General features: G+C 38.3%; 3 protein-coding genes across 3 annotated transcripts; 1 reads left to right on the top strand and 2 right to left on the bottom strand.

Annotated features, from left to right (window-relative positions):
• Positions 1–832: 832 nt before the first annotated feature.
• Positions 833–3,062, bottom strand: LOC122400152 (inosine triphosphate pyrophosphatase). The gene is made up of 2 exons (XM_043401447.1): positions 3,006–3,062; positions 833–2,379 (listed from the first exon to the last, which is right to left on the bottom strand). The coding sequence occupies exon 2, from the start codon at positions 2,376–2,378 to the stop codon at positions 1,812–1,814; it is 567 nt and encodes a 188-aa protein (XP_043257382.1). The 5' UTR covers position 2,379; positions 3,006–3,062; the 3' UTR covers positions 833–1,811.
• A 306-nt stretch (positions 3,063–3,368) lies between these two features.
• LOC122400109 (26S proteasome non-ATPase regulatory subunit 7) lies at positions 3,369–6,192 on the top strand. The gene is made up of 4 exons (XM_043401351.1): positions 3,369–3,570; positions 3,803–3,895; positions 3,973–4,151; positions 4,815–6,192. The coding sequence occupies exons 1-4, from the start codon at positions 3,396–3,398 to the stop codon at positions 5,328–5,330; spliced, it is 963 nt and encodes a 320-aa protein (XP_043257286.1). The 5' UTR covers positions 3,369–3,395; the 3' UTR covers positions 5,331–6,192.
• Positions 6,193–6,295: 103 nt separating this feature from the next.
• Positions 6,296–16,839, bottom strand: LOC122400064 (protein artichoke). The gene is made up of 10 exons (XM_043401270.1): positions 16,457–16,839; positions 15,169–16,339; positions 12,817–13,523; positions 11,626–11,950; positions 11,111–11,377; positions 10,040–10,193; positions 9,399–9,611; positions 7,921–8,641; positions 6,986–7,326; positions 6,296–6,789 (listed from the first exon to the last, which is right to left on the bottom strand). Exons 1-10 carry the CDS (start codon positions 16,618–16,620, stop codon positions 6,296–6,298), a joined length of 4,557 nt encoding a protein of 1,518 aa, XP_043257205.1. The 5' UTR covers positions 16,621–16,839.
• Between the last annotated feature and the right edge of the window lie 3,109 nt (positions 16,840–19,948).

The raw sequence follows: 19,948 nt of genomic DNA, 5'->3' as shown, positions 1-19,948 counted from the left end.
ACGTGGATGACTTCTTAAAAGTATGCGTGTCACCCGATCGAATGTTTTGTGGTTGCTTATGATTTTTTATCTTTTTTACGTTTTCATTGGAGCAGATAATTAAATGCTTTCTTTCTCAGTTTACTTATTTTCGAGTTTCTTGTTTCTCTTGAACGAGACACTGCCCAATATTACTCTCCTTCGTTTCGTTCGCTGAAAGTATGTCTATTTTAAGCAAAGTACACGATGTCCTCTAGGATAGAAGTTATTGTTTAAAATGCAGAAATGATCGAATATGCATAAGAGTGCATTTCAACGTATGAAACTCGCTTTAACAGTCGATCGAGGACGAAAAGAAAACAATGAAAGAATATTATATAAACGTGTTCCTTGCACGACTCTATTCCCGAGTCAGCCATTTTTATACTCTGATGGTTTATAGGTACAAATTAAGTATAATTGATTCTATTGAACCGTTTATTTACAAAGCTCGATAACATGTTGTTTTTCATAATGAGAGATTAACAGGTCAATCTTGTGTCAATTTCTTGAATAATCAATTGCATGAATTGTTGAAAGAAATTCCATTACATGTCGTATGTTCACAACAGTTCTTAGATAAATGAGATTCCAACGGATGGTCCTGTCAGAAGCGTATTTATAAGAAAAGCGAGTGAAATCATCCCCCTCCCCCAAATGTCAAGAAAGTATATTCGTTATTTAGTTTATACTACCTTTTATAAACATTTTTGAGAATGCGTGTGTATAAATAAATAATTAACGTGAAGTTTAATTAAAATATTAAGAAATAAATTACAAACAAATTATAAATTGTGCAAAGGAATCTGTCTCATAGGTCCTGCAGGATCTATTGCCTAACTTACTCGTTCCGCAGGTTTAATTTTTAAAGTCGCTTAATATTAACAATAAAAAAATTTTTGAATTTTATTTTCCACAACTTTTTGTTGTATGTATTTTTACTTTGAAAGCAACTACGCGCGAAATATAATAAATTCAATGGTCGACAACAGTTTACAATTATATTATAATGATCGAATATAAGCAACAATATTTAATCATTGGAATTGTTGCTATACAAATATGGCAGAGCGTTAAAAATTTTCCTCGAGGTATCTTTTACATTTAAAAAGCACAGTGTTTCGAGTATTAACGAATTTGGTTAACTTTATCAACGATATCCCCCGAAACAACAAATCAGAAATGATTGCATGTTTACCGTCGCTCGTAATGAACAAGAATAATAATAAATAATACAAGAATAGGTCATTTTATCGGAAACGATATACAGAAATTATCATCGTTAATAATCGCACGTTTATTCTCGTAAAAGTAATATAACAACAGTGTTGCGTCATTGTGCAAACATGTAAACAATAATATCGTGAATACGTGCGATCTGTGGTATATTGATTACCGTGGTCAACATTTGAATCGCCTGTTTGTTTTAAATGTTATTGTCGCTAATCCATAGACAAAAATTCACAGAAAAATAATAATCAAATGGTAGACCCGTGGTTGACAATCAATTAAATCTATCGATCAAATTATCGATACGTATTAAAAATAATTTATAAATAATAAAGAAATTTTTGATAAAGAAGAAATATGTTTTTAACGTCGAGTCATCTTCAACAATACAAAAAACCTTCTCGTTGATATTTTCTAAAGATAATCAATCGCGGGGTGCAATAAACAAAGCTCCTCTGGATAACAAATATCGTACTTCTTTAAATTATCGCCGTTACATAGGGTTACTTATTACTATAATATAAATAATCGTCTTTCGTAGACGCGGCGCGTTGGATCAATGTTCAAACCTCCTTCATAAAATAATCTTTTAATTTCTCCAGCGCTTTGCTGCGGTGCGAAATTTGATTTTTCGTTTCTTTCGGTAGTTCCGCGTAAGTTTTGTCGCTATCCAAAGGCAGGAAGCACGGATCCCAGCCAAAATCTCGTGGTCCTCGAGGAGCGACGATGGTTCCCTGAGTTCGACCTTGGAACAATATAACCGGATCTTGCGGTTCGCCAGCGCAATAGGCGAACGTGCAGACTGCTTCCGCGCCTTTGTCTTCCCAACCATGAAGCATCTGGTGAAGACCCTCTGGACCAAGTTTTTCTAAGAACCATTTAATATAAGGGCCAGGTAATCCTTTCATTGCGTTGAAACACAAACAAGTGTCCTCGATGATAACCGGGCCCTTAACTAAATCTGCTGCGGCTCGACACTTGTTGCGACAAATATCATCTACCTCTCCCTGATACTCCGGAAGATCGACTTTTCTACTTGTAATTTCTCGTGGGAAATTCTTTCCTAAAATGGCCACAAACTCCTCGAGTTTCTTCGCGTTTCCGGTTACAAACACTATTGATTTCGACATCCTTTAAAATAGAATTTTACAACAATTTATTAACGAAAAACAATTTATTCACCTCTTTATAAACATAGTTGTACACCTTTAATGTAGTACTGAAAATAAATGCCATATTTTTCAAACATTTTTTTTTTTAATAACTTTTTAATGAATAACGACAGACGACTATAACCTCTTGTAGTTTATTAAGGAGCATTTTCTTGATAACATACATATGTCAAGGTCAAGGTTATCAGAGCTGTTTTCCCTAGATTGAATAATTATCAAAAAAAGATCTATGATCTTAAAGTTCGCGCCCTTTCGTCTGTAATAATTTCGGTTGGTAAGCATAGCATCGATAGCCAGCAGTGTAGCCAAATTTAGCATAATTGAATACATCGACAGCGACACTAGTAACGACGAATTGCTTTCGTCACCTTCCGCTAGGTACTATAGGAAATCCGTCGTAACTACTTTCGCCCTCGATGCACTCAATTATACCTAGCCACACTAGGATAGCAAAATGTGGTATCATATGAAATGTTTTGATACTATTTTCCGAAAAAATTGAATTAAAATACACAAAAAGACACGTTTTGCATCACTGTTACAAGTACCAATAAATGTCAAAAGTATCACGATAAAAAAAACTACCTTTTGATAACCGATGGGCAACAAAATACACGCTGGAAAACACTTGTGGAACAACGTGTTTCCTCGTCAGTACTGCCAATTGTAATCCCTAAAAAAAATATTTTTTTAATTATTAAACAGAAAAGTAAATTTTGTAGAATTTTTACATTCCACGAAATGCTTAAAGTTAAACAAAAATTCCATGCATGTCCTTTATAAAATTGTTTGTGGTAAATAACAATTCATTAGGAAATAATTATTTCTTAAAAGTTTAATCTGAAAATACCTATTTCCAATTACGATGGCTGCACGTTTGTACCTAGAAGGGTTTGTAGCGAATGAACAGCGTGTAACTTGAAGTATTTCCAACGCAGCTATGTTCATTGTGGAAAGCAAAGAAAGTGCTCAAAAATGCCGAGTCAAGAGGTTGTGACTACAAAAGTGGTGGTTCACCCTTTGGTTTTATTGAGTGTAGTTGACCATTTTAATCGTATGGGAAAGATTGGTAATCAAAAAAGAGTTGTCGGTGTCCTTTTGGGTTGTTGGAGGGCCAAAGGTGTGCTGGACGTGTCAAACAGTTTTGCAGGTTAGAATGACTCCTCCAACTTTTATCGCTGCTTCTTAAAATTACTACCACTTTTTATGATGAATTCTTTATAATTTCCTACGCTAGTAATTACCATGTAAATGTGTTGTAAATTTGTACTACACATTGACTTGTAATTTGACTGGTTTCAGTGATTACACACAGGCTCAAAAATTTTGTGTAAATAAGAAATTCGAACTGCGAAAGTTAATTGCCGTATTTTTTTTTACAGTACCCTTTGACGAAGATGACAAAGACAAAAGTGTATGGTTTCTTGACCATGATTATCTGGAAAACATGTATGGAATGTTCAAAAAAGTTAATGGTAAAAACTAATTCCATTGTACATAAATTTCAATTCTCTTAATAAAAACATAAATTTAACATTGTATAAATTCTTAGCTCGTGAAAAGGTAGTAGGATGGTATCACACTGGGCCTAAATTACATCAAAATGATGTTGCTATCAATGAACTCATTAGGAGATATTGTCCTAATTCTGTGTTGGTCATCATTGATGCTAAACCCAAAGATCTTGGTCTTCCAACAGAAGCATATCAAGCTGTTGAGGAGGTTCACGATGTAAGTTTTATATTGTTTCTCCGGCAGGCGCGCTTTTTATCGTAAATCGAGCGCCTTTTTTCGTATTCCGTGCACGCGACATTGATATCACGAAATCTTAACTTTTGGGCCAAATATATAGAAAAATCTTCAAACGACGAATAAAAAAGGTTCGAAGTCGATCCGATCACGGGGAAAAAAATTTGTTGGCGAAAGACTGAGTCGCGAAATTAAGAGAAAAATTTTAATGGGAGATTCTAGAGGCCAAAATAAGACGAAAATTAAGAATACCAATTTGTTGATCGAGGCTTCGTTAAAAAGTTATTAACGTTTAAAGTTCCGTCTGTAGAACGACAATCTGCGAACAGCTGCGTGCGCATGATAGTGGTTCTCATTCACAAAACTGTATGGCTGTCGATACGTCATTAAGTAGAGTTTCTCATACTGAGTGAGAACCACTATCTCGTGCACGCAGCTGCTCGCAAATTGCCGTTCTACAGGCGGAACTTTAAACGTTAATAACTTTTTAACGAAGCCTCGATCAACAAATTGGCATTCTTGTTTTTCGTCTTATTTTGGCCCTTAGAATCTCCCATTAAAATTTTCCCCAGGGGTGGCCGAATACCCTGTATAGTGTGTTATACAATTTTTAATACAATTGACATGATTTAAAATTATTTGTAGGATGGATCACCAACGTCTAAAACCTTTGAACACATCCCTAGTGAAATTGGTGCAGAGGAAGCAGAAGAAGTAGGTGTAGAACATTTATTGAGAGATATAAAAGATACTACTGTTGGTACCCTTAGCCAGAGAATTACAAATCAGCTATTAGGCTTGAAGGGCCTTCACGAACAAATTAGGGAAATTAGAGATTACCTGCTTCAAGTTGGCAGTGGTAAATTACCAATAAATCATCAGATTGTTTATCAACTACAGGACATTTTTAACCTGTTACCCGATATGACGCACAGTAATTTCGTCGATTCACTATACGTAAAAACGAACGATCAGATGTTAGTTGTGTATCTCGCGGCTCTTGTTAGATCCGTAATAGCGCTACACAATTTGATTAATAATAAATTAACTAATCGCGATGCCGAGAAAAAAGAAACAGATAAGAAAGAAACGAAGAAGGACGAAAAGAAAGAAGACGAGAAAAAGGATGAGAAAGATAAAGCAAAAGCTAAAAGCCAGTGAATAAAGTGAAATCGAGACTAACTTGTGCGATTGAAACTTAATCTTACAAAAGGTCACAAAACTTACGGAAGTTTGTTTATACATGTACAAATGTATTTCATGCTTTTAAATGGCCGGTATTTCGAGTCAACACCAAAAATAAAAATGTTTTTCTTATGTGTTCCAGTATAGTATGAATTTAAAAAGTATTTACATTAGATAAAGGATATGATAGTAGGAACGCAGTTACACATTTCCACAATTTAAATTTAGCAAACGGAGTATAATCATCGAAAATTGTAACATTAAATAATTTTTTTCACGAAACAACGCAACAAATATGATCACCGAGTTTTTACTAGTAACTTTTGTTATATCGTTAGGAATGAGAATCTGCTTCAAACTACATAACTTTTTGTAATGTATCGATATCGACAAACTACGGTCATTTTCACGTGAATTGCTCAATCACTGTCAACAATTTGCCCCACATGTACCGAAGTTTTCTATATTATTTGAAGATACTAGATAAGATTACCTTATTGTAGACAATTTAGGCGCTACAGACATATTTTTTAAAAAAAACTTGAGCTATCATAATTAACACATTACATAATTAATAAAAAAAAAAAAAAACAGAAGAATCGATCACTCGAACAAACGGTTTTATTTATTCTTTGTTAATACAAAGGGACTTTACGGAAGATCAAGATGAGATGCATTCAAGTTGAGATCGATCGTGCACAACTTGTTTTGTATCATACAAATTCATACTTAAACGTAAGTACGCGCGTCAGCGCAAAATTGTCTACTGTGAAACAGCATTTTATCATGCCTGTACCTGTACGATACATAATTTGAGATACACGCTGTTTTTCATTAACGGACTTGTTGATTTAACCTTTAAAAAAAAACCTACAGATGTTCTCTGTCTTTCTTTTATGAGAAATTGCTCGATATTTAATTTTTTTTTAATTTGTTCATTTCTATACAAAAGTGTAAAAAATAAGACACATCTGACCAAATAGAGTCCATCGGTAAACACTTGTTTTTTCACCCGCGCTATACGCTACGCCCATGTACGGTTCTAAATTGGTATCGTTGTAATGTTGGAAGTACCAATTGAACGAACTGTCCTCGATAACTTCAGCGTTCTCGCCGGAGGATTCGTCTTTATTAAGCATTTGCCCCTCCATGTTTTCCACGTTACGTTGAACAGCTTCAGCCACGGACTTCTGTTTCTCTACTTCACCAGCGAGATCGAGATGCGGCGAGGGAACTTTTGTTATAGTTGATCTACCTAATGGACGTAGATTTGGTGTCGACACGGAGGAGGGCACTTGGCCGCCGGGAACCAGAAACGCCGAAAGAGCCGAGGCTTCCGTTTCCCGAGAAAACTGAGACGCGGAAAAGTTCTGACGATTCTTCGAGAATGTCGAGTGGAAAGTTGGTCGTTCCGTCGTAGCAATCTTCGAATAGTCTATAAATAATATATACAGCACCAATTATTGCAAGGATAAGTCATTTCAAGCATTTTCTTCAACATTTCAACGACAGTCCTTTATTTTATTATTTTTGTCTTTGATATTTATTTTTTCCAAAATGGCACCTTTGTTCTCCAGTTCCCATTGTGCCAATGGTAATACTAAATTGAATTTTAACGCGCGTGTTCTTACCAGTTGGCTCGTTTTGAATATTCGCCGCTGTTGAGGTAGATATTTCTTGGAATTCCACCGCTTTGGAACTCCAAAAGGCGGGTTTTTCTCCCTTGGATGCTTCCGTCGATGTTTCTTTGGCAGGACGTCCTTTCGTTGACTCTAAAATCGTTCTCGGTGTCGTCCAGACGATCCTACTCGCGACTTCTGTTTGAAGCTTCTCTTCGACTTTGCTTGGTGATCGATTTACCTCCAAACCCTCGTCATCGTGGATCTCAGTGGCCATGGACGTTTCGTTCGCTTCTTGGGGCGATTCGTCTGCCGCGGTACTCGAGTCCGAGGTTTTCGTTAAATTACTCGGACTTAAAAATGAAAATGGAACGATATTAACACGTTAATGACCAGATTCGCCTGATTCTTGATTCTGGTTAACAAAATATTGCACAGTGTTTCTTAATGTGAAGCTTACGACCCACAGTGGAACAATTTTGAGTATTTTGGAGGCATTACAGTGCATTCAATTTTTTTAAATTTAAAGTATCCATTTATATTATACTTTTGTTAGAATTTAGTGAATACTCACGTGTATGTGCAAATTTAATTTCTATAAGCGGGCCATTAGAGCCATTATACTTTTTTAAAAGTGTGATTAAGTATTGGGAGATATTGACATATTTTATATTTGTGTAAGTATGAATGAATAAAATACTACTTTATATCTACCGAGTTGTTTATCAGAAAATCTTGAAATTCGGTATGCTGACTTTCACATAAAAAGTATCAATGCAATTAGAATTTTGAAAACAGAATAAAATTTCTGTAATCATAATATTTCCCATTGTAATTTACAACTGATAAAATCATAAAAATTTGAAATGTTCAAAAATACCATAATAATACTGCAAAAACTTTACTAGATTTTTGTCGATTCGGTTACCATTTTTTTACACATTTACCTGCCTTTACCCCTGGCGAACGATTTCCTTCGAGAGTCAGATTCGTGCGTAGCCATCGTGGACAATTCCTCCCTCTCTTTGAAGCCCGATTTTGGTCTGCTCGTTACAACGTGGGTTCCTTCTACCTTCACTACCGTACCATTTCCGCTCCTCCATCGTTTCTTCTCTTCTTGTATGACGCTCGAATTCTGTCTGTACGAAGTCTCGTTTTTAACTTGCCTCTGATAAGTCAACGTAGGGTCGACGATGGGCACGAAACCTCCCTGACCGCGTGGCAAAGGTATGAAACCGCCTCTGTGGATCTCTGGTTCCGTTGGCGGAAATGTTCTGTAACGGCCCCTTCCGGGTCTACCCGACGAGTTCTTCCGTTCAGATTTCTTCCCCGTGTTTCCCCATAGATTGAAATTCAAGCTGGGTAACGGCACTCCGAAAAATGTGAAACCGGAGCTACTAGGAGAGGGAGGCATCAAAGTGTTCTTCTTCACGGGGACAGTAGCGTTCGATTTGCTTTGAACCTTTTCCGGTGTCTGGACGATGTTCATGGCGTTCGTCGGCACGGTGGCGGGCGACTGAAGGGATGTCGAGTTCAACGTCGAGTTCTTAGCTTCCTGATAATCCGGATACTCGTAAAAGTACTCGGAATTTTGGGAGTTAGGTGACCTCTGCGTCGACGATTCTTTTATGTTCAAGTGAAGCGGTACCATCTCCGTTGCCCCGAAAACTGACGGAGCAAAACGTTATGAACACTTTGCGACTCAAATACTAGAGTGGAAGTACCCAAGAGACTACGTGCCTTAAGTAAAAGTCTTATTGCAAATGTCCGTTTAACATTTATTCTTTTACTTCCCAGTTTTAATTCAAATACGTGTTCAAAATGTTGAAGACAAATCATGTATCAAGTTTTAAAGGGATCCTTGTAGAAAGGCTTTATAAAAGATCTTCAATGGTTAATAGTAGTCAGTTTATAGTCATCAGTGATCAACAATGGTCAAGTTTATAGCCATCAGCGATCAACAATGGTCAAGTTTATAGCCATCAATGATCAACAATGGTTAGATTATAGTCATTAATGGTGAGCAATGGTCAGTTTAAGACCACCGATGACCAACAATGGTTATTTTATGGCCATTAGTGACCTAAAATGGTCAGTTTTTGGTCATCGATGGTCAGCAATGACCACTTTATAGCCATCAATGAACGACAATGGTTGGATTATAGCCATTAATGGTCAACAATGGTCACTTTATAGTAATAAATGGTCAAGTAATGAGACCCGGTAATCAGTGTTGTCCGCAACGAAAAGTCCATTGTCGCGAGTAACACCGAGCTAATGACTACCAATTTTGAATTGTTTCCTGAGATAAAAGAGAGAATTACTTTGTAGTAAGATTTAAGAATACATGGATCTTTGAATGTATCAAGTGCATTAAAAACAATCTGGTACTTCCACTGCATTCGTCCTTCTGAGTTCGACTCACTCGAAGAGGAAACAGGATAAGGTGCTGCGTCGATGAATTCAGCTTCACAGCCGGGATGAATCGGATCGATTTGCCTTTCTCGCTGGCAATCCTGCCGCGACAGTCGAATTTCTTTGAACAAAGATCCATCCGCGCATCTTGGTCCCTCGGACGAGGCTTGCTGCAACCATCCTCTCAACCACAACATTCCACAAGAGCACGAAAGTGGATTGCCTTCCACGCGTAAAATAACAGTAATTGACAGTTTTATAAAATAAGGCGTTTTAATATATCTTCGCTACTTTAAACAAAAGAAAAAAGCATTACACGCAAACTGGTATGACTTTAAGGAGAACGCAATATGGTGGCAACAGTATTATAAGAATTCTTTCTGGAAATTCATTTATCTATCGAAGTTTGCTATAAGAGTCTGGTTTTATTAAAAAAAAATGAAGTTAACGCAGTTACTATTGCCGCCATATTTCGTATGCAACGGTGTTTGTTAAATATTATTTAAAACAACCAAGATATAAATTAAAACCGTGAAAAAATCAATTATCGATTAAAGAGAAATAAATTAATGTTTAAACTTTTTTACAGGTGATTAATTTTGTTTCTGTTCTGTAGAATATCAAGAGGACGATAGAATGAATTTTATTTACCGTCTATATCCAAAACAGCGATGTTCGATCGCAATCGTTTGAACGCCGCTTCCGAAACGGAAGCCATCCGGTTGCTTCTCAAACTGAGAACCCGAAGCCTCGGCATTTCGTCGAAAGGGGAGCCTTGGATGGCGCAAATACGATTGTTATCCATCTGCGGGCAATTTGGAAAACGTATGTAAAACGATCCGCTATCTCTGTAATTAACGATTCAGCTATACGAATAATTGCTCTGCTAGCATAACGAGCGTGGCCTCGCACCACGGTTCGTAGAGAAGTTTCACTCTCGACGAGAAAGTATTCGCCGTTATTACTAAAGTCGATCCCCACCGTCATTTTTGTTTCATTACTCGTTTTCATTTAGTACGATAATTATGAAAAATCGACTATCAACGCAACTACTATATTTACCATCATTCTCGAACGCAACGTAGTGTGTTTATCATTTTACTCTATCAGTGTGACAATTAGAATAAAATAATAAAAATGAAATAGGTAATTGTAGCAGAATCAAGCGTACTTTCTTTGTGTTTTTCTCGGTATGAAAGATGGTCGACTTTAAATTATTTGGAAGAGACCTAGAATTAAATAATATGTAAATTCTTATGTTATTATTTTTATCTCGTATACTCGTAATTGTAGATGATATTGATGTACATATATTTATATAATTCTTCTTGTCTTAATTAATAAGTATATTTTTATCGTTAATATTTTATACCAGAGAGTTTATACTATAATTAACTATATTGTTATTATTGTAGTCTTCATTTGGACTTTTTTCGTAAGCAAGTTAATTAAACAATGAATTGTTAAATTTATAATTGAAAATTAACCCTCGGTTTACTGGGTAAATTTAATTTTTAAAGAATCATTAAATATTATTTGCAATTTAACATTCTTTAAAGTAAAATTACATTTAGTTAGAAAAATCAGGGTTGATTTTAGATCACGAATTTAGTAATTTATAACAATCAACGAAGATAAGAAATAAGAAATTTCAGCCCGGAAAAAGTAAATGTACTTCCGTGAAATAATTCAAACGCGAAGGAAACATTTTCCTTTACTCACTTTCAATTCAACCAACCACTCCATCGACGCTAGGCTGTTACTGGACACCCTGGACAGTCGATTATTGCTCAAATCCAAAACTTCGAGCGAACGAAGACTCTCCAAACCAACGTAATCCAACGCCGGTAAATGATTGTAGCTCAGATTAAGGAAGAGAAGGTGAGGCACGTTAATGAACGCGTTGCTTGCAATTTCCTGAATCCGATTTTCCTGAAGTTCCGCGCTTTGGAGGAGCGGCAACTCAGTGAAGGCACCACTTGGAATCATCTACAAATTTTTAGCTTTGTTAAACGTTCGAAACCATCCATACAGGTTTATGTGCTTAACAACGGTTCTTTTTCTAATTTACATTCTTGGAGAAAGGAGAAAATTATTTTACAAACCTTCATGTTAGGTTTGTAAAGAAACAGATCAATGGTATGTTCTTTGTATATATATCGTAAACTCTAAGTGTAATACACTATCGAAATGAAATAGGAAAATGAAAATATTAACTTGCATTGCATTGTTCTTACCTGTAAACGATTTTTCCCGAGCCTCAGCGCCTGCAATTCCGGCAGGGCTCTGATAGCGTTCCTCTCGATGATCCTGAGATCGTTATTTTCCAAATCGATCAAGGTCAATCGTGGCAGACCATCGAACGCGCCCTCGCGAAGTTCACGGATACGATTCCTGACGAGCTTCAGCTCGAGCAAGGCCGACAGGCTGCTGAGCGTTTCCGGCGACAGGATGTTCAGCTTGTTGAAGCTCAAGTCGAGAACCTGAAGAGCTGTTAGGCCGTGCAACGATCCGGGTAACTCGGTCAAAGTGTTGTGCGACGCGTACAGTTCACGAAGGTCTCTGCAATTAACGTAGTTTCCTCCCTTTGACATCGTCAACAGAAATAGTCGTTTCCGACACGGGCAGATTGGTTCGTCCAAATCTCTCTTAATAGATCACGACGAATTGGGAGTCAGAAACGATCGAAGAGAATTTTCTTCGATAAAGACCACGGTAAATGCATGGTTCATCCGATAAATAATCGAATTATAGATTTTATTAAAAATACGTTCGACTGTTTGGTGCTCTGATATTTGAATAGTCCCGAGTATCTACAGTGTGATGAATATACAAATAAAAAACTGTTTATCACAGTCTTAAACCTTTGCCTGTAAGAATACATCATAGAGTTTGTTCAAGTTATATGTATATTCAAGAGCAAAGTATAATTTTGTGAGGTAACGTGTAAACAACAAATTTATCCAACGAAAGGAAAACATTTTTATATAAAAAATGAATTATTCCTTTCCTTTTTTTCTTTACATTTTGAAAATGGACAGGTGATTTACGACAAGTGTTGAGAAAGAAAATAAAATAAAAATACCCGATGGACCAAATTAGCCATTGCACTAAATTAATAATCGAATGCACGATAATGTGGCTTATGCATCTCAATGAAAATCCACGAGCGTGCTAACTCGATTGTTAGACAAACACGAGCTACTAGAAAATCGACGACACGCCAGGATGATGCCACCTCGTAACTAGAAGGGGACACTTAACGCGAGCACGAAGAACTTTCTAGATACCAATTTGCCGGTGACGCAACCAAACGACCACGAGTGAAACCGCTTTTCTGCCAGCGTGTTAACAAAAAAAATAACGCCTACTCGTTGTACCGTTTTGTAGAACAAAAGTCCAACGGCGACGCTTTCGTCCAATTTTACCTGGTGTTCGCGAAAGTCACGTGAGGGATCTGTGCCAGATTATTCCTGCTGAGATCCAGCCTCTGCAAACGAACGTTCTCCTGAAAGATGTCCGGCCTGAGAACCTCCAGTCGATTCCCCCTCAAGCTCAGATCTATCAGCGATCTGAGCGGTCTGAAGCTCCTTCCGTGCAGGGTGACCAGTCGATTGTACCTCAGGTCCAGTTGCTCCAACCTGGACAAACCGTCGAACACTCCGTCCTCCAGGATTCGCAATGAATTGTAACCGAACGTCAGTTTCCTCAAGCTCGACAGATCGGCCAAGCTGCCAGGCGGTATTCGTTCGATCCCGTTCGCGCTGAGGTCCAGGGATCTCAGAACCGGAAGGGCTAGATCCTGAGAGGACGCTGCTGGCAGAACAACGATACGGTTCATGGGCATGTGGAGGTGTTCTATGTTTCGCGGCAGACCGGGAACGATCTCGAGCATTCGATTCCAGCCGACGTCCAGCTCGTAGAGGTTGTTCAGACGATGGAACGTCAGCGGATGGAGAACGGAGAGCGCGTTTCCGGAGATGTTTATGTGCTCGAGGGCTGGCGTGCCCAGGAACGAGTCGGGCTCTATGAGACCGATCGCGTTCCCGCTGATATCCAAACGCCTCAAGCTTGGCAGATTCGCCAGCAAACGAGGCTCCACGTGGCGGAAGTAGTTTTCGGAAAGGTCCAGCCCCTGGAATCGTAACGGCCTGTTAAATGTTATCGAAATCAACAAATTGAGCCTCGGGGCTCGGGTCCAGACGCACGCAACGCACTCGAAATTGAGCTTTGGCTTTAACCAAAGTAGAATCGATATACATTATCATTAACGATTTTTTAAATCGATATACAGGAGAAAAGCTAGCTTACGAATAATTGTAAAGTATTTATTCGTTAACTCTGAGTGAAATATATTAGCGTTACAATACACCTGATTTTACGTTTATCAATGAGTCACTTTTATTAGTTCGGCCAATAAATAATGTCGAACTTTCATAATGAGCGACGCTTTTTTGTTTTTCTAGTATATAGCAATTATGTTACTGAATAATATTCTATATGATACATATTATTTGTGTATGGACTCTCTTTAATAGTAATTTACGAATTCTAGTCTCGTCAGTCTAAGAAGAACAAATGGTACGAATTTATGAGACGATCTGATAAAAGATGTGTAAAATAAGCAATTTTTGCCGATAATTTATCATCGAACACCATTATGAGTGAATAATTGATAGCAGGCGTTCGAAAGACTAAAAATCAGTATGACTTGCAGACCTGAATATTCATTCGTAAACAAACCAAATAAGTAATAAATGCGGCAGTTAACATATTAAAGAGAAACTGGTTTAAACACGTATGCGCATATTTTCAATGGCACGGTTTAAGCCACGTGTAGAGTCCTGCTTATAAGTCATTAGGCAGTTTTGTGTAAAAGTTTAGCATTTCGTATATTATTATTTTGTAAATTATTCGAAGGCGTGCATTTCTCAAACGGTACTCAATTTTTATATATACTTTTCCATCAATTTCCAAAGATTTTCCTCTTGTTTATCTAAACATTTTGGTCCGCGACGCGTCACGTCGAACATTTAACGAAACGCGTAGAGTTCTGCGGTTGATCATTTGCCAAAGAAGGTTATTTAAACGTTAATTGAACAAATTTTTCACTTTTAATCGTATCGAAAAATTAGTTGCAAAATTTATAAACTTATTAAAACAACGAAAATCATGAAAAGACTACTCCGATCATTGGACCTTAAGGAGTTACGCCATCTTGATTTTTGAAAACAATTCTTTTTAAACCTCTATGTTTATTTATAACGGAAAAAATGGCGTTAAAATAAATTCTTTTCAAAGGTTCAGGAAATGGTTCGTACATGGTAAACAGCTCATTTCGATCGAATACAGATATTTCCTGCGAAAAAATTGTGAAAATACGAGGTGGTGTAACCCCTTAACCCTACAGAAGAATCATTAGACGCAATTGGTGGACAAATACGAAAATGTGAAGAGAACAACTTCTTTCGCATTTTCCAAGGCTTACTTCGTTTTTCTAGGCTCACGGAAAAATACTATAACTATCCAATTTTTTATGAGCGGGAGTGTACACGCGAAACATACGTCACGTGCATGCCTGTATCAAATACACGTGAAACACCAATACCGTGTTCTCGACGAGAAATAATACAAAAACACGTGTCACGTGTGTTACGAAACACGTATCCGATCGAAGGCTCCGGTCTCGAGCGGCGTTTGGGTCGCGAATTGCGTGCGTCTAGACGCGATTTCGGTCGTGCAAGGTCCGAAACGGCGCGGTCTCGCTCTAAAAAACTCACTTTCAGCGCCGGCAAGTTCCAGAACGGGGCCTCCAACAGGTTCGACAAAGAATTGTTTTTCAATCGAAGTTCCCGTAGAGCGGGCATCGCGGTGAAGGTCTCCCTTTGCAGAAAGGCCACTCTGTTGTGATCGAGGTGAAGCCTCTCCAACGTCGAGTGACCCCTCAACGCGCCGAAAGGTATCTCCGCGATTTGATTGTGACTGACGTCGAGAAACTTCAGCCTGGGCAGCGCCTCCATGATCGATCTCAATTCGGTCACGTGGCTGAGATCGTTGTTGATCAGCCACATCTCCTCCAGAGCGTTACCGGGCCTGCGCGGGAAGAATTCCGGATGCACGCGATGTATCAGATTGTGATTTAGGTCCACGGTTTTCAGGGCCGGCATCCTTTGGAACGCGCTGGCGAACACCTCGGTGATCTGGTTCCTGGACAAGTAGAGACGCGAGAGGACCAACAGATCGACGAACGCGCCCTCCCCGAGATGATTTATACGGTTTCGATCGAGCCGTATCGCGGTCAAAGATGGCAGGTCCATGCAGGCGCGACCGATCATACCCGCGTCGACTATCGAGTTCCCGACCAGTGAGATTTCCTTCAATTCCGGCAGATCTATCATCGCTCGAGGATGGACCCAGTGGATACCGCAGTCGGTGATATTCACCAGCTCGAGTCGCGGCAAGTCTCGAAACAGTCCGGCCTCCAAACGTATGAGGCGCGAGCTACCAAAGATGTGCAACTGTTCCAGACTGGGCAGATCGCGAAAATTCCTGGGCGCCAGCTCCACCAGGGCCGGGGAATTGATCTGAAGGTATCTGAGCTTGGATAGTCCGGAAAACTTTGGAAGCTTCTTCATCACTCGGCTCTGCAAGGTCACCGCCTCGAGACCCTGCAGATTCTCGAGACTGTCCACCGGCAGGGACCGCAGGTCCGGCTCCACGACGAACAGTTCCAACAGGGAATCGTGAAGACCCTCCAACCAGCCTGGCGATACTCTCTCGAGGCGATTGTTGCGAAGCATTAAACGTAGCACGCGCAGGGTGGCGAACACTCTGCCTGGCAGACTAGGTAGATTGTTGTTCTCCAGGATCAGTTCGTCCACAGGTCGATCTAGGTAGTGGCTCACTGCCTTTAGACCTTCCAAGACCTTTGGTAACTCGCTGTGACTGCACCTATTGGAAGACTACTGATCAGTTTGGCTTCCACTTATCGTCTCTTGAGATACGTTGGGCATAAAATAATGGTAGAAATTGACCAATTTTGGACCTGTCTGAAGCTCGTACACTTGCCATATTTGTATCTCCATGTCACGAGTGGAGCATCTGCAAGGTAGAATCCTCTCCTGAGTAGGACATCCGTACTCCAAATTCGGTTGGCCGCTGACACCGACGTAACACAGTGCCAGAAACCAGCCGGTTAGAAAAAAACTTCCACCCCCTGAGGATTTAACCATCGCGCATTTAGACCTTGGTCTATGGCCTTAAATGCCAGTCCCGCATTTTCTGCAAACAGAATTCGATCCTCGTTTCAAAAAGATACGATCGTCCGTTTGACCGTTGATCTTTTCGAATTTCGAGCGTATTCGCGCGACGCTCGGTTCCAACGACCGGTAGAATATTCCATTCCCCCCTTTGAATCGCAAACGGGAACGCGTAACGACTTTCGTAAACGTGGCCGTGGATTTTGGGCGTTAGAACTGCCCTTGGATGCCATGGTGTTTTCTATGCGTGAAGTGCGGCACGTGGTACATACATATGTACCTACGTGTCGTCTACACGTCACGGTCGTAGACGACTAAATTAATGTTTTGTACCGTAAGCAAAGCTAAACACCGCTATGACAATCTTCCCCCGTAATAATTTGCCGTCGCCTGGAACATCCGTGATACCGATCAAACGTCGACGAAATCAGACATTTTTTGAACATCGAACCTTTATCTCAAAAACCAGACACCCTTTTCTTCCATCTAAATTCTAAAAGTGTTCTAAATTCTTTGAGCAAATCTACGTTGAAGAATTGTATATTACTTGGTTACGTAGAATAAGTGTTTCACGTATTAAAAAATGTAATCTTTGTTATTCAAAATGTGATTGGACTTCTAAATTCTAAAAATGTTCTAAATCCTTTGAGCAAATCTACGTTGAAGAATTGTATATTACTTGGTTACGTAGAATAAGTGTTTCACGTATTAAAAAATGTATTCTTCGTTATTCAAAATGTGATTGGACTTCTTGATTACAATAGTTTCCTTGTGAGTTAAATTATAAGTTGATCTCGATGTTATTCATTTTCGCCTTATTTTGTTTTTTAAAAAGTCTTACGAATTCCTGCTCAGGAAGAATAGATCGAAGATACTTATGTAATTTGAATATACGATGCACGTGTATTAACTCACCTTCGTTGAAGGTGATCGATGCAACTTCTATTAATCACTTATTATTAAGACCTTCGATCGATTCTTGTTAATACAAGATTAATATCGTGGATAAGTTGCGTTACGTTTTGTTACAATACATATAATAGAGCATTTACGGGTCTACTCTATGCAATATTTTCATTTTATTTTCACTTGGAAAACACTCTGTCACAGTATGAACATTGAGCATGTTATAAAAATATCTAATGGTATCTTTTAATTCCTTTATGTGCATTGTATCGTTCTAATTTGTTTTTGTTACAATGTTGAATAATTTCTTCTTTATTTTTCAGTCCATAAACAGTAAATAATAATACGAGTCTTATCCTCTTTTCTTTCAGAATATTCTTTCGTTTCTTTTGTGCCCTTTTTCTTTATCGTTCATCTGTTTTAATTTTGATGTTGTACGTGTGACATATTGGAGCACCATTTTTATTTAAAATACCAAGTTGCTTGCGCGAATACAAGTCTGGCTGAATGAAATCTATTGTAATTTCCTTATTTAAATGAGAATCAATGACGGCACGTGCCACTTAAGTGTATGTGTAAATCACACGGACAATTGGCTTCAGAATCGCATTACATTATCATTGCTAATCGTTTTTTTTTTTGCTCAAATCTCCAGAACCAGTACGTAGCGCGACGTTAATCGAAACTCTCAAATCGTAATGTAACTTTGAATCACATTTCAAATTTCGGTGACTGTAAAATGTGTAAATATTTTTCCTCAAATATAATTTACTTTAACGAAAATAAGCAAAGACCTGTGAGATAGAAAGCGGATAATGTTTGTAAAACAATGCCATGTGTATTTAAAATAATGTTATTTGAAAAAAAAAATTTGTCGTTCAGTCTTTCTACATCTTCTTACGAATAATTGTCTTCTCTTATTTCGCTGATCTGTTTGCAATAGAACGGTATAATATTTGTCACGATGTAGCTATGATCGAAAATAATTTTTAAAATATTCTTTACCACGATAAAATCATAAACTTACAAGTTTAAAGGTAAAATGTGCAAATTGGCTTTTGGGCAAACATGAGTTTATCGTGCCTGTTATATCGATAATTTATGTATCAATTACAATAAAAAGATAAATATTCTGCACTTTTTTATTTTTTTATTTCTATAATTTCTTCTTTAATATTATTTTTCAGTCAATACAATTATTCGAATTTGGTGTGTGACTCAAAGTAACATCTTGCTATGGTCAGAGTTAAAATGTTAGAACGGAGTTTCGCTATAATATATCTGATTTACTCAAACAGGACACCTTGGAGTATCGTCCCCACCAGGCTAGATCATTGCACAACAGTGAACATTTTGATCAACGATTAGGGTTAATAGGGGAACCGATTTAAAGGGCTCGACGCGGAAGAGAAAAGTCCCTTGGCTCTATCGAGTAGAACGAAAACAAAGGTATTCTTCGAGGATGCGGTCACGGGTGACCACGTGTGTTTCATAACGCGTCTTCCGTAAGTACGAACAATCGGACGGCCTGGAAAACCAGTCGAACATGAAGAATGTTGATATCGCGGGATCGTCAATAAATATAAAACTATTTAATAAAAAATCGCGCGCGCGCGTTTCAGGCGACGCGTCCGCTCGGATATTTAAGGGAGCGCGTCAGAATCGAGGAATACAGGTCGCTGCACTCACGTGACTGCGTTTGTATCGCGGCTGAACCAGCCCGTTCCGATTGCAAAGAAATAGCTTTCCGTCGTTCAATGAGCCGCAAAAGTGTATCGTTCGATTTCATCGGGGGCCACATTAATCCTCTCTGTTACGCGTTCCTTGGCTTCGCGTGATTCGGGGCGGGTACCACGCACAGCTGACCTAATCGCACTGTTGCGTTCGCTAGCGATTCACAATGTGTACAATTGATACAGGTGCAGCAGCAATCTGCATTCTCACAAGGGGACCTTACAGTCGTGGAAATTGCTTTTTAAGCGATGCAAGTTACAGTGTATATCTAGTACTGAAAACTCCTAATAGGTTTCTTCACAAGGGGCCCTCGTTTCCGAGATATTTTTATTCAAAGTTTGGTACGCACCTGATAAAAGAATCACTTAAATTTATTTTGCAGTACAAGACTTTGGTAGTGAGTTCTCAAATTCCCGCTAAATTACTTTTTTTTCATTTTTTCTTTTATTATTTTTAAATGCAAAAATATATTTTATTTATTACCATATTAATAATTCGTATTAGTCATTGTCAAATAAATACCGTATTGGTCGTTCGTATCGTCAGTATGGAGGCTATTTTACTACTGTACTTACTACTGTTTTTTGTATTAAAAATTTAAAGATCGTTTGCTTTAGTATTGATCTCACATATACATAATTAAATAAAATATATTTTTGCA

The sequence above is a fragment of the Colletes gigas genome, unplaced genomic scaffold (genome assembly GCF_013123115.1).
Source record: "Colletes gigas isolate AHSC1104 unplaced genomic scaffold, ASM1312311v1 Colletes_gigas_Sc00016, whole genome shotgun sequence".
Taxonomy (NCBI): Eukaryota; Metazoa; Arthropoda; class Insecta; order Hymenoptera; family Colletidae; genus Colletes; species Colletes gigas.
This window is presented reverse-complemented; position numbering and strand designations above follow the sequence as displayed.